General features: G+C 39.7%; 1 protein-coding gene across 13 annotated transcripts in view; it reads left to right on the forward strand.

Annotated features, from left to right (window-relative positions):
- ADAMTS9 (ADAM metallopeptidase with thrombospondin type 1 motif 9) overlaps nucleotides 1–26,436 on the forward strand; it is a 156,555-nt gene that overhangs the window by 20,771 nt on the left and 109,348 nt on the right. For 10 of the 13 annotated variants that reach the window (XR_006416800.1, XR_006416803.1, XR_006416804.1 and 7 more), the window contains exons 4-13: nucleotides 641–930; nucleotides 4,170–4,253; nucleotides 5,737–5,861; nucleotides 7,510–7,550; nucleotides 7,659–7,764; nucleotides 12,376–12,522; nucleotides 15,256–15,397; nucleotides 17,540–17,647; nucleotides 18,099–18,233; nucleotides 23,909–24,054. Coding sequence is in view for 9 of the 13 variants with exons in the window: in XM_044452059.1 (XP_044307994.1) it covers nucleotides 641–930; nucleotides 4,170–4,253; nucleotides 5,737–5,861; nucleotides 7,510–7,550; nucleotides 7,659–7,764; nucleotides 12,376–12,522; nucleotides 15,256–15,397; nucleotides 17,540–17,647; nucleotides 18,099–18,233; nucleotides 23,909–24,054 (1,324 nt within the window). In the remaining 4 variants the exon portion in view is untranslated. The remainder of the gene's footprint in view (nucleotides 1–640; nucleotides 931–4,169; nucleotides 4,254–5,736; nucleotides 5,862–7,509; nucleotides 7,551–7,658; nucleotides 7,765–12,375; nucleotides 12,523–15,255; nucleotides 15,398–17,539; nucleotides 17,648–18,098; nucleotides 18,234–23,908; nucleotides 24,055–26,436) is intronic. The other 3 variants (XM_044452055.1, XM_044452057.1, XM_044452058.1) reach the window with 3 other exon arrangements.

The following is a 26,436-nucleotide window of genomic DNA, read 5'->3' on the forward strand; positions in this document are numbered from 1 at the left end:
AAAAAGTTCTGAACTACTCCTATCCCCAGCAGTCCCCTCAATGTGAAAGCCATCTACAATTGCTTTACATTAAAAAGTGGGGTGAGAAAGAATTGCAGATGCACACAGAACATGTAGTTTGGTTCTCAGATTAGGCTAATTCTATTCATGTTGCTTCTGCTGTGGACTTGTAATGTGGCATTGGTCAAATTAGTGTGATCAGTTTGACTTTCTGTAAGATATGAATAATATGGTCACAGCCGCTGTTATTCTACCTTGTCCCATTAACTTCACTCTTAAATAAGTCTGAATTTAGGTGCATAAGGCCTGTTGTTAATAGCTGAGAATGCAAAATCCAATGAAATTGAACTACATGAATGAATTAAATGAAATGAATGTAGGTGAACTATGACACTGATAAATCGCATCAGTCAAGAAGTAAATTATTCTCCTGGCTTGGCCTTTAAGCAGATGGTTCTGCAACATTGTTTGAGAAAACTTGACAAGGTTTCAGTACTTGACTTAAGGCTCTTATTCCAGTTTCCACCTGGACACTCAGCAGCCCCTGTTTGCAGAATTAGAAGGAAATTACGCATGGTCTTGGTTTTGCATTGGGAGCTCTGACTTACTGGGCTGTCATTTTCTTTTTTAAAACTTACAGGGCATTCAAAAAATCACAGAAAGTTCAAAAGCCGAAGCAAGACAAAACAGTGGCCCCTTACTAGCATATTATCTGATGTAGAGGCGCTGAAACGTAGCTTAGCCTCAGAGCGATTTCTTGAATTCAGTAAAAACAAAACTGGCAATGAATGGGGAACAAACTCTCACAGAAGAACCAAGCGATTTCTCTCTTATCCTCGATTCGTGGAAGTCATGGTGGTGGCAGACAGCCGAATGCTTGCTTACCATGGAGCAAACCTGCAGCACTACATTTTGACATTAATGTCCATAGTAAGTATTTTAATCAGAATTAATGTGGGTTAGATCTTATTAGCTTCAAATTATGAATCCTTCTCTTTTTTAAATATAGCCTTCTTGATCCATTGGATCTTGTAAAAGATGACATTTATTGCGCACTTGCTATTTGGAAAAACATGTTAATTTTGGTGGATGTGCAGACAGAAAGATAGATGCCATGTGTAACTGAATCCTTCCATGAACATGAACTAGCTGTTGCAGTGTAAGCTGAGCACTTAGAGGCAGCACTCCTGCTTAGAGCTGCTGTCTGGATGTATGAGAACACAGGGCCACATCATTCCCACTGGGCTGTACAGCTGCTGACACTAAGGCTTCCCTTCGGAATGCTATAAGCTGGAAGAGGCTCAAACAGATCAATTCCCTTCTTCCCACTTAGGGTGCAATCCTATGCATGTTTCCAGCGAAAAAAAGTACTCCAGCTCCCAGTGTGACCCAATCAGCATGCTGGGAGTAGGGAAGTTGGAGAAATCTCCAGTGGATTCTAATGAGTTTGGTTTTCTATGACTCTGACCTGTGAATACTGCAGCAAAAGTCTTTTTTTGAGTTGTGGACAGGTTTTTTACTTTTTGTGTGAATTAATACTAATTCACACTTTCACAACTGAGGACTGTATGAGAAACTTAGTTCATTTCTGATCAGGATTTATCCAGCTCACATTTTCCAGGCTGAATGTGGGCTCAGGTTTAATCTGCTGTCAAAGTCTGAGAACTATGTAAACTACCTCAGGTTCCTGTAAGAGGGGAAAGAGTAGAATATAAATGCAGTATAGTAGTAGTAACAATATACTTCTAAGTTTGTAATGTGATTTGCTGACCTACAGAAATTCATCTGACAACATTTGATGAAACATTTGAAAAATGTTGATTAAAAATTTGCACTTTTGGAGAATGTGTACCTATCTCCAGGTGAGGGATGCACACATTATAAAGATGTACATAATTGAGGCTTACATTTTGAAAAACCATCATGAAAATCTAGAAAATACAGATTTTCATATGAAAAGTAAAATACCAATACCAACCTGATCCAAAGTCCAGTTCAATTTAGCTTTGCAGTACAACTTTGAGTACTTTGTCAATTCACACATTATGCAAGTAGAACAAAATTTTCATGTACCCCTAGAAGAAAATCTGATTCTAGCAATTAAGGAATTACAAAACCTGATAATCTTCCAAACACAGAAGAAATAAGTTTAACAAAATCAATTTATTCCTACCGTAACTTTTTTTAAATCTCTGAGCATGCATAGGATTGTATCCTTACTTTTTAAATGGACACTTCCATTTCTATGGCTCAGCAGTCTTTAGTCACAGATGTAAGTGTTAGAGTAATACATTTGCCCAACTGGGTAACTTCTGGGCCTTATTTTTAGCCTCGCCACTCATTCTTAGCAAAACAGTCAGCTGCAATGAAGAGCTGTTGCAAGCCACTGGCTCTTAGCCACAGCCTCTGTCCCAGGTAATATGCATTAACAGGCAATTACTTTTTTTAAAAAAAGACCCTCAAAAGTAGAATTGGAATAGAAAGTAATAGGAAAAAAATCTGAGTCAGAAAGAATGGCTACCTTTTGGAAAGTCAGGTATGGGACATTATGATGCCTAGTCACTTCTATTCCAAATTCCTGGATTTCACAATTGTTTTACTTGTACAGTTCTGGTGTAGTCCAAAAATGTTTTCAATTTGAACCCAGGAGTTTTTTACTAAAATATTTTAATCCACTCTATATCAATAGGCTCCAGGACAGCTACAATAATGAAACAATCCAACCTAAAGTTCTCACTCCAAACAATTAATGGGGTCACTCAGGTATCTTCTTATCACTATGCTTTTGCTTCAGTTAATGGTCCTGAATTTTGCAGGGCCTTTTTCTTTTAATGTACAAAACTTCTGCATACCTTGGGAGTCCCTGAAAAATGTGGAAAGCATTATCTAATTTTTGGATGATCCCATTTTAATTAAAAAGTCATAGTTACTCAACTACCTCAGTTTGCTTTTTAAGGAAACGGTGAGACCTGGATACTTTTTGGTTTCCTATTTTATTTCTCCCTCTAGACATACAGTTCTTACACATGTTGGTACAGTATATTAATAAATCAAGAACTTTTATGCTTTCTGTTTTGAACTCAGCACCTGCTTATCAGGCTATTCTTTTCCTTATTTTCTCACTTTCTCCTTGGATTTCTTCTTGGTTATAAAGTGAGGTGAGTTTTGTTTTCATTTCCTGAGCACCAACTGTGGGTTCATATACCTGAGGGAAAATAAAACCTGCTTCTTGAGGCCACCTTGAGGGCAATGCCACCTGCTGCCTTAACTCTGAAAGCTGCCCAGGGAGCATTATGCTTCATGGAGAGGGCCAAAAAGCTAATAAATAAATATCTTACACTCCTATTGTGTAAGTGATCCTTTTACCTTGTTTTACTTTAGCGTAAGCATGTGGGTTATGAGCCACAATGGAATCACTGCATGCAAGTGAGGTGTATGTGTTCAACCTTCCTATCACTTTCTGCCCATCTCCCATACACACATACAATTCCCCCCTTTAATGGCTAAAAGATGAAACACTTCTTTGGTGCCAGTAGAATACCCCTTCCTTTCTTTAGTCCCTGTGTGTGTGCACACATGTACACATGGGCTAAGCAGGTTTAAGGGCTGGAGAGTGAATAGGAAGCTGCATTAACCCCCCCCCCTCCCCGCCACCACTCCCGAGTTCGCAAGTCTAAAATACAGTAACACAAAAACTTAGGGTCCCCCACACACTATGCAATTAAGCTTGCCTGTGGTTTAACTCTGAGTGGGTACTTAAGAAAGGAGGTGTGAGGTTGAGACACTTGGGAAGGGAAGACACTGTCAGACTGCTGGCCTGGGGCACTTTCCCCTCTCTGCTTACTTCGGTTACTGCCTGCAGCAACACTAAATAGTTTCAACCAGTGTTGCATGCTGAGGATGGTAAGGCCACCATCTCCTTCTTCATAACTTGAAACACTTCATCCTGTGAATTTGTGTACATTTTTCAGTCGCTGGTGTTTCATAATGGTATGCATTCTTACCCTCAGGATCTGTCCTTTGTGGAAAGTGCTGCTTGAGGCCAAAATTAAATCTGATATAGGCAAACAGCTGCCACTTTTTTAAAACGTAGCAGAGAAAAGATGCTTATTTTTTGCATGCTTGTATGCTTGTTAACATTAATTTTTCAACGTGTATCTTTTATGCAGGTTGCATCTATATATAAAGACCCAAGTATTGGAAATTTAATTAATATTGTTATTGTGAAATTAGCCATCATACAGAATGAACAGGTAATTACTTTTTAGGATGTTCTTTTCCCTTCCCTCTCGCTTTTTGACATATCTCCAATGACTTGTGTTATGCTGTTGTTGGCTTCAATTAGACGAATTCAACTGGAAAAACACAATTTAATCTTTCCTCCCCACCTGATGCTGTGCTTATCTTTGCTGCAGTGTCCTCTTTTTCCTAGCACCCCGTCCCCACTTCAGCCAGTTCTCTCTTACATCCCCCACCCCCAGTACCTGCTGGTGACGTTAATGTGTGTCCCTCAGTGTACCCCTTCATTCCCAGCAAGCTTGGGAAGACCCAGGTAGCCTTTTCTCTCCTAATGGCAAGTTAGGGCTTCCCCTTTTTAAGGAAAGTCTTTGGAGAAGAAGGGATTGTCATAACTGTTTTTTTCCTTATTATTACTGCTTATACTGTTAGTCATTTGGAAAACTGATAATCTTTGAAATGTCATTTGCTGTCTTTTAGATATTACATTCATTGTTTTTTAAACTGCCTTTATGTCTGATTACTGCTGATGTGATTTCACTTACTCTTATGGTCATTGTTCTTGCTGTCAGGCAGAAAGACAGACAACTGCAACAATAATATTATAGTGTTACTGGTGCTGTTGATGAGTGGTTCCTCTGGCCAGATGTGGTTCCTCCCCTTGAAGCTTAGGTTCATAGCTTAGGGGTGTTCATTGACTCATTTTTGTCTTTGAGGTTCAGGTGGCCTCAGTGGTATGCAGTGCTCTCTACCAGCTTCAGCTGGTGGCCCAGCTATGCACTTATCTGGAGAGGGACAGCCTGGTAATAACTAGACTACTGCCATGCACTGTGTGTAGGGCTGGCCTTGGAGATTGTTCAGAAGCTGCAGCCTGTACAAAATGCAACAGACAGACTGAAGAGTAGAACCAGAATGTTCTGGCCCACAATCACTGGCTGCCTATATCCTTCCAAGCCCACTTCAGGGTGCTTATTTTAACCTAGGAATCCATATACCAAATGCAGTACTTGACCGAGCACCTCTCCCAACTGCAGTCTATCCAGGTACTACAATCAGCATCAGGACCGGCCTTCTTCTGACTATCACACCTTAGGGAGCCTCCATTGGTGGCCACAAATAAAAGGGCCAGGATGAGACTGCCCTCTATGCTGAGTAGTCAAACAGCTCTAAGAAGCACTTGGAGGGTGTGTAGTCAGTTGTTTTAGAAGGTCAAGCTGCATGAATCTGTCATTGCTCTCTAATTCGTTAAACTTTGGTTTAAAATCTTTGATGAAATATTACGATGTTTCACTGTGATTTACATTGTATTTTATTAATTGTTTCAGACTACCAGTGAGCTTTATTCCTGGGCAGAATAGAAATAAATTTAGTCAGAATAATAAACAGTGGGACTTATCTCTAAGAAGGCAACATGCATTGGATTGCAGGCTAAATAATTAAAGGGGAGGGAAAGGGGAGGCAGAGGCATTCCTAATCTTCCTTTATGCCATTTTATTCTAGGATGGGCCTTCCATATCCTACAATGCTCAGACAACACTAAAAAACTTTTGCCAGTGGCAGAAAACCCAAAACCACCCTAATGAAGAACATCCGGATAAGCATGACACTGCTGTATTGGTGACAAGGTATGTCACAAGCAGGTTCTTATTATTTGGCCCCATGAAAATAGCCATGTTATTGCCATCTTTCTTTGCATGAAAATGGTAATGTTTTAGCACTATTGTACATGCTATACTCCGAGACAGTGGAAATGGTGCAGTATAATGGGAGAAAGTTGTTTTAAGAGTGTTTGGCTTTGACAGTGATGCACATGGGAGTATCATCTGCAATGCCATTTTCTGTTATGACTGGAGACTACCTCTCTGGTCAGTTCCCATTGTGCCTCATCTTCATCGCTGAACCCTTCTTGAGACATCCATTTTTGGTTCAAGGTTAATAATGTGTGGAAGTTTCTTATTAAGCAACACTAATTAGCAGAAAACTAGTAATGCCATAATGTTTGCACAAAAAGAAGAGGGCTTGGAGGAAGGATTTAAACTCAGGGGTTGAACAGCCTACTGTGACTGTAGGCCATGATCTGATGTGTACCAATACTTTTTCAGTTTTTGCTCAAGCAATCTTCCAGTTGTCAACTGTGTTTTGGAGGTTTAGGATTTAAAAATACAATTGATCGGATGGGTGAATGAATAGGAGCTGCTGAAATGAAACTCTGTGTGTCTGGGCAGGGGAAAGGTATTTGTGCAAGCTGTAATGTTTGCAGTGGAGACCAAACAGCTATAGCCTTGATCATAGCTGTAGATTTTAAGTGGAGAAAATTATGGCAAATGTTTATTCCCGTATTATGTTCTAGACATATCTGTCTATCTCTTAATGACTAAGAGAGCAAAACTATTTTCTGCTTTTGGTGTATAAGATGCCTCTCACCCATTCAGTTTAGGGATGAATTAGCAATACTATGGGCTGCCTGTGGTACCGTTGATATTATCATCTGTTTTGATGGATTCAAATGTGGCCAGATGGCCTGTGGATGGGAAGCATTCCTAATTATCTCTATGATACTAGGCTGGTCAACTTTGGGGGCCACTTTTGATTCCCTTGAGACCTCTCCAGGAACCACGTTTCTATCCCTGCCACATGACTGAATGCAGTGGTAGCAAAATCAGTGACAAACTGTTGTAGAATTATGAAAGGATTGACAGTAGCTTGAACAACAATGTAAATTTGAGTCTTTTACCACTCAGTAGCAGCTTGCTGCTGAAACTTGGAAGCAAAATGCCAGTATTTTTGCTTCCACAAATGTTGGAAGCGTCTGATGTAAAACAACTTGGAATTTACTCAAAAATGCTCTAAAAGGGGGAATGGAAAAGGCTGATTTTGTTACTTTCTGATGTCTTTTATACTTTTCCAATAGTCAGTGATTATGAGTTACAGCACCCAGCTGACTCACCATTTAGGACTTTAAAGTTCAGTACAGAAAATTTTCTTAAATCAATAATTGTTGTCTCTAGAGTGTATTGTTAATAGTGCTGGGAAATAGTTTCAGTGTGAGAGGCTGAAGCCTTCAAAAATAGCCTTTTGAAAATGCAAGTTAGTGTTTCTTCTTGCTTTTTGATCCACTGTTATCCTTCTTGAGCATTTAAAATTGGACAGGTCATTGGCAATAGATGTTAGGCAGGAAAACCAGGCAGTTTAATTAAATGGTATCTATTGATGATTGTGTTTAAATGATAAGTTGCATGAATTTTAAAAGCATGGCATCTGTTTTGCTTTCAGACAGGATATATGTAGAGCTCACGACAAATGTGATACTTTAGGTAAGCCTAATCTTTTTCTTATAAGGTGACAATGTAAACATACTCCTGACAGAATGTCATGTATTTTTATTTAGAACTCAAACCTTTGTTCTGCTTTTAATTTCCCAGGTCTGGCTGAATTGGGTACGGTCTGCGATCCATACCGGAGCTGTTCAATTAGTGAAGACAGTGGACTAAGTACTGCTTTTACAATTGCACATGAACTTGGCCATGTGTACGTCCTATAACAGTACAGTTATATTCAAAACAAAAACATTAAATAACATGTGGATTGCACGTTAAAGAAGCTGCACAGAATTAGTTTGCATGGGGAGTGTGTATGTGTGTGTGTGTAGTTTACCATTACTGACTCGGATCCTGTCTTGCCTCTCATGAACTGAAAAGAATTCATATTTACAGAACAGATCTTTTGTACTTACTCCTTCCTTCTGCAGCTATGTCATCTGAAAATCTAAGGGGAACTCTTAGCAATTGCATAGAATATGGTGCAAAAGATGGACAGAGAATTGACAGAGTTTCAAATGGACAGAAAATTGACAGAATTTGCCTTTACATGTATGGAAGAAAAATTAGGAAGCAGTTTTCTTATGTGGTTCCCAGTTATTATCTGAGGAACCATTGGATACTGGGAATCCCTGTTGTAAGGTTGGAGGTAGCACTCTGACCTTATAAACTGATGTTTGCAAGCTGACTCTCTCTTGCCCCCTTGCAGCCAGAACCATGGAAAGAACCATTTCATTGTCCTTGCCAGATGGGCAAAAAAACTCATCTAGTGAAAAATACAGGCCAGGATGATGGGGAGGTGAAGGTTACCTCTACTACCTCTCGTGCATCCCACTAGATTATCAGAAGCCATCCATCAAGGGTTCAAGGAATAGCATTCTGCCCCAAGGATCAAATCCACTGTTCTTTTAACAGTGTGTTAGCATTATAAAGTACTTCTGTCTTTGAAAAATGAGATTCTGAATGCTGACATATCCAATGTTGGATGCAATTGACTATCATTTGCCCTCTGGTCAGCAGGGGAGCATATAACCACACTGAAAAGACTGACTGCATTTTTGCTTTTCTGGATTTCTGATTTTCTGGATTTGCTTTTCTAGTTCTGAACACATGGCAATATTACAATTGACTAGTTTCTTTCCTGGTTAAATGGCTTTGTGACTTCAAGCAGCAAAAGTACAGTAAAGTACAGTTTACTGTGCTGTTTTTGTAAAATATTTAAAATAGTAGGCCATTTGGAGGTTACATGTTTATACCCTGAAGTATGAATGCCAAATTAAAAACCCCTGTTAGCAAACTTCTCTGAAAATTGCTGTTTAATTTTAATTTTACTGAGCTCAAAACCACATTGCAAAGTTTTATGACACTCTTTAAGTTCTATACTTCTTTTGGTATGTCATTGCTAAAGTATTGTTATATTCAGAGCTTCATCAATAACCATAAAATATTAATTTTAATTTGCTTGGTTGGCTTTTCTACCTAAAATCTATGCAATGCTCCATAATTGCCCATTGGTTTCAGAGCAGAAAGCCCAAAATGTTTCTAATATTTTTGCATGGTTAATATCTGCATGTGGTACTTCCTTAAGTTTTCAGACTCCTCCCAAGAAATCGCATAACTTAGGTCAGATTTTCCACTAAGCCTAATCTTTGTTTTCATTTGAACTAACTGTGATTTCATTTGCTACAAGCCACTTCTAATTAAAATCCTGCCAGTTTCACAAATGTGGTTGCTGTTGCTGCAGCAAGTGTTATGTAAAAGTTACTTTCCAGATAGCCAGGTTGCAATAGGAATGCTTCAAGCCACTAACAGTCTCTGTCTCACTTCAAGAAGGAGTAAAGGAGACGCAGGGACAGTGAGAGATAAGAAAGACAAGAGAAACGGCCCCTGTGACCCATCTTTCCTTTCTCCAATTGTGGAAGGGGAGGGCAGGAAAAGCAACACATGCACCGCCATGGTGTCTGATACTCCCAAATAGCAGTGAATGAAAATGGATATGCAAGGAAAGAAGGAAGGAAGGAAGGAAGGAAAGATGATTAGAGGGTCTCCATATATCTTCATGTTTTCATTTTGGGGAGCCATTTTTGTTCCCATCTGCCCTGTCCACCTCATCTAAGACTCACGAAAATAATAAATTGTGTATATTAGTTTATCAGTTTATATATAGCTTATATACCAGCTATGTCCTTATCTGGACAGTGATAGTATAGCTATAGTTATCCACATGCTGGTAAACTTTTGTCTGTATTGCTGCAATGTATTTATGCAAGGGAAGGCCTTTGAAAATGGTCTGGAAACTTCAGCTTGTCCGAATTAGGGCAGGGAGAGTGTTAAAAGTGATCATATTGTGCCAGTACTTCTCTGTCCATACTGGCCATGTATGGACTCCTTTCAAGATGTTGGTATTACTATTCAAAGCCCTAAATGACTTGGGACCAGGTTACCTGTAGGTACCTTCCATACAGGTACGTTCCGTACAGCAGTACCTTCCTTACAAGTCTTCCATACAGACCTGCCTGGGCCCAAGGATTTTCCTCAACCAGCTTTTTTCAGGGGCCCCTTCTAAGGGAAAGGCCTCAGTGGTCCTTTGGCAGAGACTAAGAAGTGCACCTTTTCCATTTTAGCACCACGGTTGTGGAAAGGCTCCCCAAAGAAGCTCACTTGGTATCTCACGTGTTGTGCTGTTTTTGACCCCAGGAAAGGATTTTTTTTAATTTTTCAGTGTCTTTGTTTTACATTTGTTAGTGCATTTTAAACATTCTCATTATTGCTAAGTTTTTTCCATTTTTACTTTTATTTTATTTGGTATTTTTAAACCTTCTAAAAACTTTTTATACCTTTTGTTGCATTTTATAGCTTGAGTTGTTGACTAAGAGCATTAACTAATGGATACTATAGTGATGTGATGGATTTTTTTTTCAGGTACAATTGGTGATATTTAGTCTTCTGGCTCATAGCCAATTGTTCCATTGTTGCTTGTTTTTTGGTGTCCTAGAAAACTCTTGTCGATTCCATCCACCTGGGTTGGTTTGGTTGCCTGACCGCAGTTTCTGGAGATCAGATCCTGCCTAGACCTAAGAAACTTTGTTCAGTTCATTGAAAATGCCTTCATGGGGTTAGAGGCAGCCCTGAATAGGTAGCTCCTTTTTGCTTTTTAGCAGGAAGGCAGAATTTGTTCACCGGAGGCAAGCTTAATAGAAAGGTCAAATCATCAGCTTCAAACATTGGGTCCTTTCCTTTCTTCCACTTAAAGTAGCACAGCAGCTTCAACTGCTCTGCTTCTGTGGCCTCTTCGTAACATTCTTTAAGGTATCATGTGCTGCAGACCTCATATGGGTGGGTGTTGCTTTTTTAAAAGAAATACTGATATGGATGCTTGATAGCATGTAAATGTGCCATAAAAAGAGGAAGCAAACTCATTCTGGGTGTACAATCATCCCTGTAGATCAGCTCTGTATAATATCAGGACCCCAGGTGTACTGCAGTGCAAGGATGCTTGGAGCGGAAAGCTCAACTTCATTAGAAAACTTTCTTGCAAGGACCTTACACTTGTTCTGTATAGGAGGATTTAGAGTCATTGATTAGTAAATATGGAATAGTAAGGATTAGTAAGCAAATGAATCGGGCCAATTCAAGGCTCCAGTTGAACATCAACACCTTTTTTTTTTTTTTAAAGCGGGGGTCCTTGTTACAAAAAGTCCACTGGAGGGGGAGCTCTTCCATGTACATACCACAATGCAGAACCCTAAGGGAGGAAAGGTTACCTTGAAAGATGGGACAGGTAGCAGGCAACAGCAGCTGCTTGGAACATGAGAGAAACTGAGCAGGTTTCTCTTTATTTCCCACAATCCTCTTTTGCTGGTAGCAGAAAATGCTGACAGTGCCTTTCGTTGTCTGGGCGCATGGAAATGGCACTGCGAGCTCCACAATTCAGGCAGGAAGAAATTCAGTGGAGGCTGTCCCATCTTTCAAGGAGCCACTGCCATACTTTATCATGGTACTTAAGGTGTTTTTTCCCTCCTTGAGTGATGAGGAGGGGGCAGTGGGGGTATATGAGAAAACAGGCATGTGTAGCTTGTGCAAAGTGGATGTTACCTGCCCTAATTTGATTCACAGAAATAATTAAAGCTTTTCTCTTGAGCAAACACCCTTACTCAGTATCTCCTGGCATAGTAGAAAGTCTCAAATATTCTATTTTTTTATTTAATACAATTCTAAACTGCCCTATTTGTACAGCCAGAGCTCTCCAGACAATTCACAACAGTTAAAAACCATGAGAGACATGACAAAGCACAGTATAGATAATTTACCAGTTTAAAACTGCAATGTAAAACCAAAGTAAAAACCACCAGCAGGACAAAGTCTAACCATACAGCAGTGGCTTTCAACCACAGGTCTGTGGACCAGCGCCAGTCTGCCAGAGGTTTCTTGCCAGTCCGTGGGGGGCCTGTATCCTGTTCACCGCAGAGCAGCAGGGGGGCTGACTGTGCTCCACCACCTCTTCCTCAGTGGGCATCACGTCCATGGGGGGTGCGCCCGTGCTGCCAGGGAGGGGAGAGATGGCTTTTTGTTTCTGCCTCAGTGGTCCTCAAGGTGGTTTTCCTGTTTTTACCAGTCCTCTAGTGTAGAAAGGTTGAAAACCACTGCCATATGGTAATCTTTAATTCTCATTGATTTCAGTGCAGGAGTTAACTACCTGCTTAATTCCTTTTCATTCAAATTGCTGATATTTAAGGATGTTTAACTTTCTCAGAATTGTAACCTTGATTACCCTCTTTTTAAAATTCATGCTGACATGTTGACCAATGTGTTGTCTCTTTAGATTTAACATGCCTCACGATGACAACAATAAATGCAAAGAAGATGGAGGAAAAAGCCAACAACATGTTATGGCTCCTACACTGAGCTACAACACCAACCCCTGGATGTGGTCAAAATGTAGCCGGAAATACATCACAGAATTTCTAGAGTAAGGTCTTAATAATTACTGAATCTGTAATGGTGTTTTAAAAATACATTGTGTGCAGCTTTGGCACAGTCTTATGGATGTTGTTGTTAGTCGCGAAGTCGTGTCTGACCCATCGCGACCCCATGGACAACATTCCTCCAGGTCTTCCTGTCCTCCACCATCCCCCGGAGTCCACTTAAGCTCACACCGACTGCTTCTGTGATTCCATCTAGCCATCTCATTCCTTGCTGTCCCCTTCTTCTTTTGCCATCTATTGTTCCCAGCATTAGGCTCTTCTCCAGGGAGATTCCTTCCTTCTCATTAGGTGGCCAAAGTATTTGAGTTTCATCTTCAGGATCTGGCCTTCTAAAGAGCAGTCAGGGTTGATCTCCTCTAGGACTGACCAGTTTGATTGCCTTGCAGTCCAAGTCTCCTCCAGCACCACAATTCAAAGGCTTCAATCCTTTGGCACTCAGCCTTCCTTATGGTCCAACTTATGGTCCAAACATTGCAACTGGGAAAACCATAGCCTTGATTATACGCACTTTTGTCGGCAGGGTGATGTCTCTGCTTTTCAGTATGCTGTCCAGATTTGCCATAGCTTTTCTCCCAAGGAGCAAACATCTTTTAATTTCTTGGCTGCAGTCCCCGTCTGCAATGATCTTGGAGCCCAGGAAAATAAAGTCTGTCACTATCTCCATTGTTCATCCATCTTATGGATGAACAGCATACAAATAAATGGACAATATATGCAAGGGTCTGGCTGTGCATGTATGCATAGAGGGGGAAATTGGCCAACACACACACATATATATATGAGCTCCATATATACTCTCTGGACATATTTCCATGTATGACATATGCATGAATGATAAGATCTTGTCACTTGTTTCATCAATACCTGATTCTCTAATTTTTTACTTGCAAAAATAGTGGAATGAACAAAAATAAATGGGTTAAAGTGACATGTAAAACACATTTGCTGTCAAGAAGAAAAAAAGAAGCACTCATTTGCAAAACAGATTCTAAGCAAGTGAGACCTGCAACAAAATGTTACAGTATATCCTCACCTCCTAATGGGAGCGCTCATGTTCAACATTTCAGACAGGACATCCTGTTCTCCAGCAGATTGCTCCATTTCCCCATTTCCTTCTCCCTCACTCAGCTGGAACACAATACATCATGACTATTAGGTATGTTCCATTCTCATTGGCTGTTTCTTGGGGGTTCTGTGCCCTGTCCCCCCGCACCCTTTTGTACTACAAATCTCAGGGGTTCTCAGAGCATACTGATATCTCCAACTTTTAAAAAAAATTAATTTGCTGGTCCCATTTGACTTCAGTCCTATTGGTATCGGTCATGTATCTTTGATATTAAAAAGAAGGGTAAAGAGCATCAGTTCCTGATGCAAATAAAATATCAGTTCCTGATGCAGACAATAAATACCAGAATGAGTTTGTTTAATCGTTTTTTACACATCCGTCCTACCTTCTCTCCAAAGAGCCCAGGGCAGCACACATGATTGTGTATCACATACTTCCGTTGTGTCAAAAATGCAAAACTTATAACAGTGCTGTAACCAGCAACCAACTCAGAAAGCCAAACTGTGCAACTGAGCAGAATTATACAAACATTAACGGATACCAAACAACAGTAACTATATAACAGCTTGTGGTTGTCTATAGCTTAGAATCCCCATTCTCTAGAATCCCTAGTCTGTACTGACAGGCCCCTACGGTTCTGATGCCCAGATAGCATCTTAAAATTCATTGTTCAGTGGAGGCTATCCTTGCAGTGGAACTTGGCCACAGTTGAAAATACAGTGTAATTGCTGAGTGATTGTTTTAATCATTATATTTATGGATGGTTTTAAGCCATTTGTATTTTATGTTCACCACTTTGATACTTCTTTGAAAAGAAATATATAATCGGAAAGGCAAAATAAATAAATAAATAATCTGATTTTTGAGACTTGCTAGGTAGTTAGAGGACTTCCAGATGGAGGGTTCCTAGCACTATGAATGAGAAAGTATTCTGCAGGAATTCTCTATTTTTCTCCTTAATGGATTTTCTGTGTTGAGCAAAAAAGACAGAAGAAGTGATGTGAAAAACATGGGATGGTTCTGAGTGGAAAACATTGTTATCTGGACTCCTCTCCCCTCCAATAAAATTTTGTGACTAAGACAGGGTGATGGGACAATAAAAGTGGCTGGAGTCACCCTAAGGGCCAAACTTAATATTCTTCAGATTATTTTCTTTAGCATTCAGTGTAAGCTCATGCATCTTCAACTTGTATTAGGACAATGGCAATCTAGAGGAGTGGAATTTAATTTCCCATGCCATTAGCATAGAGGCTTTATGCTAAATGTTACTCTTCATTGAGCAGTGTCCAGCTGTGTCATTCTGTTATCCTCAAATGATGTGCTGGCAGAAACTAGAATCAGAATTAGGAATAACAAAAGAATCCAGTGGAAGCTGTATTTACACAAGTGCATGTGCGTAACTGGTTGTGTGCTGTGCCTGTGCAACTGCTTGCACGTAACTCTTATGCCACCCATTGTGCAACTCCTTACACAGCTGGTTTCACAATACAAATATTCAGTGAGGCTCCACTAGTGCTATTTGGGTTTTCAGAATGACAATGCTGGATACTGTCCATTGTTAATACTCTACTGACTAAACATTATGATTGTTTAGAATGACCTACTTCTGCAATGTAGCTGTAGAGATAAATTTAACATTTTTCATTTCTAGCACTGGTTATGGGGAATGTTTGCTTGATGAACCTACATCAAGAACATACACTTTGCCTCAACAACTTCCAGGATACATATATGATGTCAATAAGCAGTGCGAGTTAATTTTTGGGCCCGGAGCTAAGGTTTGCCCCTATATGGTAAGATGTTTTTTATTAGGTTCTTTACCTTTTAAGATCTTTGCCTTGTTTCAAGTCTGAAATATTGATGGGCCTATACAGTATAGGATGTGTGCATGTATTTTGTATTTCTGATGATGAATTTTGAAAGGGACTTACTTCTGGAAGATATTGGAGCTTGCCCTTCACTTAGAATTTGAAGCAGTTTAAGTTCATTACTAGATTTTCCCATATTTGTATCTTCTTCCAAGCAAGATAGAAGTTGTTCTATCAAAGATGGGTCTCTTTCCCATTGGTATGTGTATGAGCATTACAGCTGGTTAGGTGGGGCCAAATATTGGCAGACTTCTCACCCAGTCAGCAGTTTGTTTCTTAGCAATAGCCTGATCAGGTAGAACAGATGCTTTGGGGGCATTCACGCAGAGTCCACAGCCAGATGGCAAAGTTTCTTGGAAAAGCATTGGATGTCCCTGGCAGGCTATTTGATCATTATGTTTGATATTTGTAGCCAATATTAGAAAGGAACTTAATTTTCAACATATGAGTGCGATATGCCCTGAAATTTGACTCCTGGATTAGATTTACAGGTGATGGGCTGGGGAGGGGGATCAGATATGTTTAATAAGTATATAAGGAAAAGGTTTTTTCCCAAATGTTTTCCATCACTAATGATCTTAGTTAAACTTTTTTTTTAACAAGAATGGGTATTTTGCAGTGTTTTGGGTACACATCTTTTCATGGGTGTGACTGCTGATGTAAACGTAAAAGCCAGGCTGTTAATAATAGACCAAAAGAATCAGGTAATAGCATGATTATTTAGGTTAATGTGATTAATTTTCAATGAACATTCTTTTTATCAACATGCCAGGTGCTAACCTGCCACTGGCAGGCACATTACACAGACACACATATGTCCATTTGCCAGATTTTGGGTTGGAAATTGTTCTGAGGAGTTAAAGAAATCATAAGGATGGGCATTTAATATGCATCAGAACAGGCTACACAGCCCTGGTCAAAAATCCCTAATTTATAAATGCTTTCAGTTTGACTCTGATCAAATATAAAAGAATATCAGAGATGGAAACAATTGAAAGGACTGGTGCTAGAGATTAACTGATTATATAATTTAAGGTGCAATCCTATGCAAATTTAAACAGGAAAAAAGGCCTACAACTTTCAGCATGTCCCAGTCAGCTGTCCGGAACATGCTGGGAATTGTAGGCATTTTCCCATTTAAGCTTGCATAGGATTGTACCTTCAACATTGTAAACTTACACATATTTACTTACAAATAAGCCTCATTGAGCTCAAAGAGACTTATTCCAGAAAAGTATGTATAGCGATACAGCCTAAATTGTCAGCCAGTTATTTATATTATTTAAATATCCTAGAATTCTATATAGTTGATCTTAACCAGGAATCATGTGAGGAAATAAATAGGATTTTTAAAGAGCTCTTCTCTGCATATTGTGATAATAAGTTGGAATGTACAATCACCCTGCAAATTGTTACTGGTAATCTTTTTTCAGTAGTGGTAAGAGGCTTTCCATTGCTAAGATACTATTGATTTTAAAGAATAATACTACAGGGCCTGATAATGTTGAGACCATTTTCTATATTTTGCCTTCACGAAGCAGGGTTTTACCATTTTCAAGCTTTTCCGAATGATCACAAGATCCAGAAAGTTTTAAAATAGAAAGGATTGACTTAAATAGGGGATATATAGTATGCCAGGGAAAGGACTCACAGGAAGAACTTTAGAAAGGTGTTATGTCAGCTCTTACATCAATGATGCAGCCATATTTCTGGATTATCCTAAGTATTTACTATTTCCTCATTATTCAGATTTCTCTGTTTTTAGTAGGATTTAATAGGAATTTTTAAATGAGTTTTCCATGAAATGATTTCCTGATGCTTCCATGTGGATGCAGACGTAGCCACAAACCCAGCTGCAAATCCAGGATAAGGAATTTAAGGAGGAAGGTTCTACATTCGTAACTTTAGCTAAAGTTCCTTGCCATATTTTATACATTGTTAATTGTGTATATTCTTCAGTCAGTGACATTACTAACACCAGGAAAACGATCTAGAATATGTATGTGGTACATAACAGATCTTGTCCTAGCTGTTCAGTAATGCTGAGACCATTTCAAATCACTTAAGCAGAAGCAGTGCAGAAGACTCTGGTGCATCAATGCTGATGGAGCACATAAAGGATGTCGCACGCAACACACACCATGGGCTGATGGAACAGAATGTGGCCTCGGAAAGGTTTGTTGCTGGCACATTTACTATTTCCTGCTCTCTCCCCAGCTCCTTCCCCAAACCTCCATGTAAACAGAAAAATTGTTATTATGATAGTCTCAGTTCTTTGATCATTTAATGTGTTCTATATTAGCAATTTTAAAACTGAATAGATCACAGGTTGGTGCTTGTTCACAGACCACATTCCCTCTGCCTGTTGATTCCCATAGGAAAACATTCAGCCATCTCTTCATGAACGGGGCGCTTTCTTCTCTCAGCAGCGGACTGAAACCGACAGTGCCACTGCACTTTGTACTGTGATGGCTGCTTAAATATGAAACCACATGAAGGCAGCCCATGGGGCAGGGTATTTGTGTGAAGCACCTTTCCATGCAGTTTTGCCAGTTTTACACATAAGCCAGAAGAAGAGGGGGGAAATGTCCACTTGACAAAGAAACTATTCAGATTTGCCTTGCAGAGTTGCCTTCTTGTGGTGGTATTTTCAAGGCCTGACTACCCAAGAGAGCGCAAGGTGAATGGGGAGGTTCGCCAGCTTCTCACTGTGTCAAAGAGCAGACTCTTCTGTGAACAGACATCCCTCATATACAGCAAGGCAAGTTCAGTTACAATTTATTGCTGAACTACTGAAACTTAGCAATGATCTGGCAGAGCAGTGAAATGCTGCCTTGAATCAGAGGAAATGGAGCTGATTCAGAAGTGAAAGGGCTTTTATGTGGCGAAGGGCAGGAGTGTGCATACAACCTGTCCATATAACTGTCCTGAGAAGTCAGTGATGGGATGGTATATAAGAGTTTTAAAAATACATAAATATAATGCAATATGAGGAAACAGTTCTTAGTCAGAACCACATGGGGAATGTACTGACTGAGTTCAGACAGTGCATTTTCATATGAGACAACAAATTTCTGGGAGCAAAACACAGTTTCCACAATACATCAACAAACCATGGGTTATCTCTCTGGGTTGCTCATATTGTTTGAACCCAGTGATATACAGTGAAAGACCACAACTAGATTTTTCATTGTGGGTTGAATCCAGTGTTAATTTAACTTCAGTCCCATTCATAAATGGGCCAGATTTAAGTCCAAATAACATTGGATACAACTCTTTCACTTTGGCTATGGGCGGGGGCATATAAAAATCAATCAATTAGAAGCTACTAGCAGAATGTCCATCTTTTCACTGGCAGACATTGCAGATAATTTAACAGGGCAATTGATAAACATGCTGATCTCAGTCTGAGATGATCACCCTCAGATATAATAGAACTTAAAAGCCCTTTTCAAAATTCCACATGTCATTTACAACCCATTGATAGCCAGATTGCTTGCAAAAGTAGCCTCATTAAGATGGAGTGGGTGAGATGTATGTCCACCCTGTATTTCTATTTCTTACTCAGATTCTGGATTAAAAAGAAAGGATACACTAGTTTTTTCAGTGTTCAAACCATAGCAGTTGCACACAACATACCATATTTGCTAGGACTTGTGGGACCTTTTCCTGTCTAAACATGCATAGCATTGCTCCTGAAGAGATTTAGGGATTTCTTTTCTGCAGTAATGCTCGGTGTTGCTCCTGCTTTCCAGTGGTGAATTGCACTGGAATTTAGTATGATTATGAGACCAAATCTGTAACAAAATATTGTACTTTCGGGGGTCCCATCTGTGATGGAGGGTGCCTGAACAACATTCCTAGGCAATTCTTGCAGCAGTTGTAAAAACACACATGGTCATCTGTTCATATTTCCTGGTTCAGATGTAAAATTTGGAACTTTATTCCCTTGGTTAGAGAAGGATTTTTAAAATGTTCAGCAGTTTGCAGCCTTGCACAGTCAAAGTGTGTGGGGACTCATGTTTTGCCTCAAGCCTGCTGGTTTTAAAGACCATGAAATATAGGCTTGTCAAGAAAACATCTTGTTGTTTTTTCTGTGGAGGCCTAAATAAGGCCTAGGAAATTCTGACATTGAAGTCTGAAATTAAGGCCAAAACATAATAAGCATGGCTGCTTTGTCTCCTCCCTAAATGAGACATATTCCAACCTGCTAGAAATGTTTTTATTATTATTATTATTATTATTATTATTATTATAACATTTCTATGCCGCCCCTTGCCGAAACCTCGGGGCGGCTTACAACACGATAAAATACAATGAAATACAATAGCACATAATAAATTACCATTAAATACAAAATACAAAAAATACATTGGTTTACAAATATAAGGTTAAAATTATCAGTATAAATTAAGTAAATAAAGATATAGGAGGAGAAAGAGAAGGAAGAAGAAGTTGCCCTGGCCAGATCATATGTTTTAACAATTAAAATGATGTTTAAATAAAAAGGTCTTTACCTGGCGCCGAAAAACCAGTAATGACGGTGCCAGGCGGACCTCTTTGGGGAGTGAATTCCATAGGTTGGGTGCCACCGCAGAGAAAGCCCTCCTCCGAGTACTTACTCTCCTAATTTCTTTCATGGAGGGTTCCCGGAGAAGGGACTCTCCCGCAGATCTCAAAGGGCGGTCGGGCATATACGGACATAAGCGCTCGTTCAGGTAGCCAGGACCCAAGCCGTTTAGGGCTTTATAGGTCATAATCAACACCTTGAATTGGGCCCGGGCTTCAATGGGAAGCCAGTGAAGCTGACGGAGGACTGGAGTCATGTGAGCATAACGCCCCGTCCCCGTCAGCAACCTGGCAGCTCGATTTTGCACCAATTGAAGTGTTCGGACCGTCTTCAGGGGAAGCCCCACGTAAAGCGCGTTACAGAAGTCTAGGCGGGAAGTCACCAGCGCATGTGTCACCGTTGCCAGGACATTGAGCTGGGTAGTACTATATAATAATTCACACTCTGAATTTTGAACTTTTCAGTATAAATGACAGATTCACATATGTTTGTTTAGGTCATCATGTTGACTTCACACACAAGACACTCCTAATTTTCAGACTCCACTGTGTGGCTGTTAAGTTGTACTCAGACAACCAAGGTGGAGAGCTTCTCTGTAATAAGTTTATCATTGACAATTACCAGTGGATTTCATTAGACTGCAGCCATTTCTCAGATGAGGTGCCTGCCTTCTACTGCTGGCTCTAATGTGTGTAAAACATACTATGTGAGTTCTGTGTACTTGCAAGCCAAATGGTCTGTTCTATGGTAAGCATGACTGCAATTCAGCATTTTTGCTACACATGGCAGCTGTTCTGCAAGATGTTCCTCCTTTGGGACAGCACTGCCTGTATCGATGCCATGTGTATCTCTGTTTATGACAGCTGTGGAACTCATGTGCCTGTGCAGAAGGTTTGTGCAGGAATTGGTCCTGAAGCTTCCCCTTCCCTGGGAGTGATGCGGTTAGTGCAGTGCAGTTCAGAATCTTTTCAGGAGGGAAACAGAACACCCAACCGGATGGGTCAGAGATAGGAAACCTCCCCCAGTGAAAGATGCTTGTTTTTACATCCCCCCACCGCCCCCTCCACACACTCTGTTGGCTGCATCCTTTATTCCTTTAGTTTTATCATCTGCAAACGTGCCTTTCGTTGTAACATCTAATGCAGAATCAGGAAATCAGACAGGCTTTTTTTTTCTGAAGCTGTCAGACTTGTGCTTCTTGTTCTGGCTCAGAATATGGGAACAAGTCAATGGTTTGGAGAGCCATCACTTTTCAGTTCAGTTACCCTTTGTTATTTAGGAAATCAAAGCCAATCATGTCTGCAGTTAGAATCTGAATTAACAGAAATGTACCAATATGCATCTAACTACCAGTTAGTTATATGTTGACTTGTCTATTTCAACCTGCAGACTGGAATCCTGCAGATCCCCCCTTTTTATCCTTCTTCACGCACCAGAGGAAGGAATGGGAAATACCTGCTTCTGCCTTTAAACAAACTATAGTCTTCAGTTATCTCTGAATACTGTAGTTTGTTTGAGCTGTACTGGCAGAACAAGCCAGCATCAGAACCCATAGTTTAATATTGGCTTGTTACTATTAATCATTATTCTAACAAACTACAGTTCCCCAAATTCAGACATCTTAGAGAACTGTGCCTTGTTTATGAAGTTAAATGGTTAACCAGTGGTATCCAAAAGAGGAGGGGAGCATATGAATCCAAGGCTTTTGCAGGCTAATTCACACAACAGGAAAGGGAGCAATGGTTTTTCATTTATCTGAACCAGTTTATTTTGTCTGCCCTATCTCAGCATAATTCTATGTCCTGCCCCCACATACACTCTTCTTGTGTTTTAAAAAACAATTTAAATTAATTATCTTATTGCTTAAGTATACTTCTCATCTTTACTTGAAAAAACATAATAAGCTATGTGCCCTACTTTAAATACTACATGTTAAAGTCTGAAGATAAAATACAGAAATGCAGTGTGGTCCGCATGCTAAGCATATATTTTCAACATGTGCCCTACAAGTGCACACGTTAAACTAGCATTCGCAATATTTCATCACCATGTGCGCCTCTGTTGGAGAGCTCATTTCTGCCAGAACACAATGTGTGAAATTCACCTACGTGATACCTCTTCAAATCAGAATAGTGGTATGCACACTTAACCTGCAATCCTATTCATGTTTATACAGGAAAAAGGTCCACAACTTCCAGCATTTTCTAGCCAGCCATCTGGCTGAGGCATGCTAGAAGTGCAGGACTTTTTTAAATCTTCCATGGGAGTGAGCCCTGAACAGCCTTCTGAACAGAAGCTTAACATAGCCTTCCCAGTGGTCCCTCTCTCCCAGCTCTGAGATGCTCTGCCAAGAGAAGATTACCTGGTGTGCCGCTTTCTTTTTTGGCACCAGAGTAAGACCTCACTGTTCTCCCAGGCTTTTCCACTGTTTAAATTCATTAGTATTTTTAGCATTTCATTATTTTATTCCCTTACAGTATAGTTTTACTTCTTATACCTCTTAGTATATTTTATGCTGTGCTTGTATGTTTATTAGTTTTAGATTGCTGATTGTTTTATAACAATTTTATTTGTATCATTACTATGTGTTAAATTGTAAAACAGCACCAAAAATTCATTAATGAAGCATGTAGTAAAATAAATAAATTCACTTAGTTAATTGCACATTTGTTCCCTTCCCTACCATCCCCTTTTGCTAAAAATTCTGAACTTACTGCTGTTCCTCATAGGAGGATCATATGATCATATCCAGCAAAGAATTAATGTCGAACACCTCATTGATTTACTCTAACCGTACATATGTTTGTCAGGTTTGATGCTTTTATCCTACCAGTTTTTCTACTGCCTTTTAAAAAAGATTCTTCTGTTGTTTATTTCTGTAAGGTAGATAGTAACTCTTGCTGTCATAGAAGCTCATTGTACTGTATCATTGTGTAGGTTGGTCTACCTCTCAAGGTGTTGGCTATCAAGTTTTCCCTTTGTGTGTTGTGCATACTGTTTGGCATTCTTCTCACATATTGTTTGCAACAGTATACCTGTCATATCTACTTTTCAGGGAGACTTTCACATTTCGTAAAAGCTGAACTTTCTCCACAAAATGCTCGCTCTGAACTTCATGGAAAGAAGAATTTCCTGTGTAAATAGACGATGTGAATAGACAATTACAGAATCTGATTTATGTATAGTTGTTATACTTTTGTATTGTTTCTGTACTTATTTAAAAGACAGCTGGTTGGCGCCTTTTAGCATTAAATGATAAAGGAAGGCACTGGTGATGAAAGATATTAGAAGGATTTCTGTCTGTTACAAGTTCTGAAATGAGTATCACTGAAGTCACTCTTGCCTATTTAGCTGCATTTGAGAATATAGAAAAAGTGATACTGCAAAGAGGTTCTGTCTATTTAAGCTATTATACTAATCTCAATTTTCTGTCATCTTTTTATGGTATTCCTTGTCAAGACTAATCTCTGAAAAGGTGGGAAAAACTGCTGGCTAGGTGTTTCTCTCTGTGTGTGCATGCATCTTTCCCATTAAATTTAAAAGTCACAAGAGTAAAGAGTGGAAAATTAGATTTTAATAAAAGATGGAAATTAAATAATAAATTTATTATGTAGCATCACAACAAGATTTTGAACAGTAAACTTACTATGTAGCAGCTTTCCAAAACATCCTCCTGCCCAAATTTGGAGCAGGAGAGTAGCCCTGTGTCTAATGAAGAACCTCATGAGTTTTAAAAACAAAGAAAAACACCTGCAAATAATCAAACTGAGTTTTTCCTCAAACATATTTTAAAATTAATTGAGATAGATTTTAACAACATTTTTAATTGCTATCTCTCTTTCTCTGGCCTCCTTTCTGAAATTTAGCACTGCAAGTATGGCCACTGTGTTCCCAGAGAGCGAGAAATACCTGTGACAGACGGGGCGTGGGGTACATGGAGTCCCTTTGGAGCTTGCTCACGAACATGTGGTGGGGGAATTAAAAATGCTGTTCGAGAATGCAACAGGCCTGAGTAAGTACAGGAATGTTGAATACTGTGGCTGGGTTTGCACATCAGTATAACTAGAAATTCTGCCTGGTAAACCACAAGGTAAAGGAGGAGCAGAGCAACAGCATGTTTCTGTCCCCTTACTTTTGTGTGTGAGCAGGTAAACAAACCAGGAAGAAATAGCATTGTGTGATGTCCAAGCACAGGATTATGGTGAAGCATACTCAACCCAGCAAGAAACCAGAGTTTGTTGTTGATGTATAAATCCTGGCATGTTTGAGTACACTAACCATAATCTGTTGGGTTCTGACATCACATGAAGCTTCCCCTTCCTGGCTTGTTTACCTGCCCCCTTGAAGGGGATGAGGAAGCAGGAAGTAACAGGTTGTGCGCAGCAACATGCTGCTTTTTCACATTGTGGCTATTAAGCCAGGTTTTGTGGCATAAAGTACACTTCTGTGCATATATAGATAGGAAAAAAGCTTACTTCTTCCAGTATGCTATAGCCAGTATTGTGTGCTGGAAATTGCAGTCCTTTTTTCCATATAAATATGCACGGATTGTGCACTTAATGTATCATGTGTATACAGACTGACAAGTTTATTGGTGTAAATACAGAACATAGAGTTCTCCCTACATAAATGGGAAATACAGATAGGATGTGTTTTTTTTTCTAGCATGCTAGTAAATCTTACATCACCACAACTTTTCTGTTAATGGCTTTAACATGTGGGTCCCTCCAGTCCCAGTTGAATTTGCACATATGCAGATGAAAAGGTTAAACTGGACCCTATTCAGCCTGGCAGAATGACATCCTGATTGTGGAATACTCTGACCCAAGAGGCTTGCCACCATCTGCTCTGATGTCAATTTGGCCTTAGTCAAAGACTGTTTTCCCCTAGGCCTTTAAATTTACTGTGATATATTTTATCTTGGCTGTGTCTGTTTTTAAGTTTCTATTGGTTTTGCAGGTGTTGATATGTTTTAGTACATTTAGTCTGTTTTTGTTTTGTTTTTATTGTGTTTTTCAATTTTGTGAGTTGCTATGGGGCTTTTGTTGAAGGACAGGATTAAGCAAATTTAAGAAATCACTATATGGAAACCATTTTTTGGGGAACGGTGGAATGACATGGACAATGCACATGTACTTCATTTGCATAGGTGAGGCACAGATGATGTGTATGTACTTGTATGAGACCCACTGGGGGGAATCCTAGACAATTACACATCGAAGACAGTAAAATTCACAAACCATTCCATGGGAGAGCCTGCACAGGCAGTTGCAATATTATCTGAGTTAGTAGCCCTAAATCAGGACTGAATTTGAGTTATGATTAAACCCACAAGACCTTCTTACAATGCCTAACCTCAGCCCTGAATACAGCAAGGCTGTGACTCTGCCAGCAATTGCTCCTCTAAAGATAGTATTTGCACTGGAAGAGAAATCATTCATTATTGCCTGGAGTGGGGGAGAAAACCAGCTTCAGAGGAGGACTTTTCCCCAGGAAAACTCCACCTCACTGCCACAGTCTTTGTAATTCATTCAGAGAGAGAAAGAGAGAACAGCTGCTGTTTGCATTCTGAGGAGCATGCAGATGGACTGCAAAGATACAACCTTAGTTTAATTTTGGTCAAAGAATGTTCCAGTTGTCTTCACAAATAACAGACTACTCTAATATTCTGGGATTTGCAATCTGAAATCAAGAGGAAGAGTTTCTGGGGAAGAGCACGCCTGCAAATGACCATCAGAATTTACTTGAGCATACTTGCACTGGATACATGCTTTGCAGTTATGAATACCAATACGTCAGTTGGGGTGGAAAGGGAAGTTAGACATACCCAGTAGGCATTTCTACTGCCCTTAGAGTAATGAACTCATGCCATATCATGAAGTGCTTTTGAAAAGCTTTGTTTCAAAGGGTGGGGAAGAGCAAGGAGAAGCTGCTCTTTGACATCATCCCTTAGACACACTGAAATAGTTACCACAGGCAGTGCACAACAGCTTTCTTTTAAAAATCAGAATATTAAAATTCATGTTCATTAAAAAAGGTGGGGGGGGGGCAGTTAAGCAAGGGCATCAGTCCACAGCAGGCTTCCTTTGCTAAGCTGACAGGAAAGCCAAAATTGACACTGAACTAATAAACTCTAGGGATGATGAGGTCAGTAACATGTTTTCCAGGCATGTTGAGCAAAGTATTAAAGTGCAAATAGCTAACCCCAGAGCCATCTAGTTGATGTCCTATCTTGAGGATTATGGTGAACATGCCTTGATATGGGAAAAACAGGCATTATGTGGTGCTGGGGAAAGCAGACGGTGGATCAAGACTCCCAAGTCATTGCTTTAGCCTTTGGTCTGTATGCCAACTTTGGCAAGTGGGGACTGACTGGTGTTAGCATATCATTTCT

The sequence above is a fragment of the Varanus komodoensis genome, unplaced genomic scaffold (genome assembly GCF_004798865.1).
Source record: "Varanus komodoensis strain SLA01 unplaced genomic scaffold, ASM479886v1 scaffold6_4, whole genome shotgun sequence".
In the NCBI taxonomy this organism is placed as follows: Eukaryota; Metazoa; Chordata; class Lepidosauria; order Squamata; family Varanidae; genus Varanus; species Varanus komodoensis.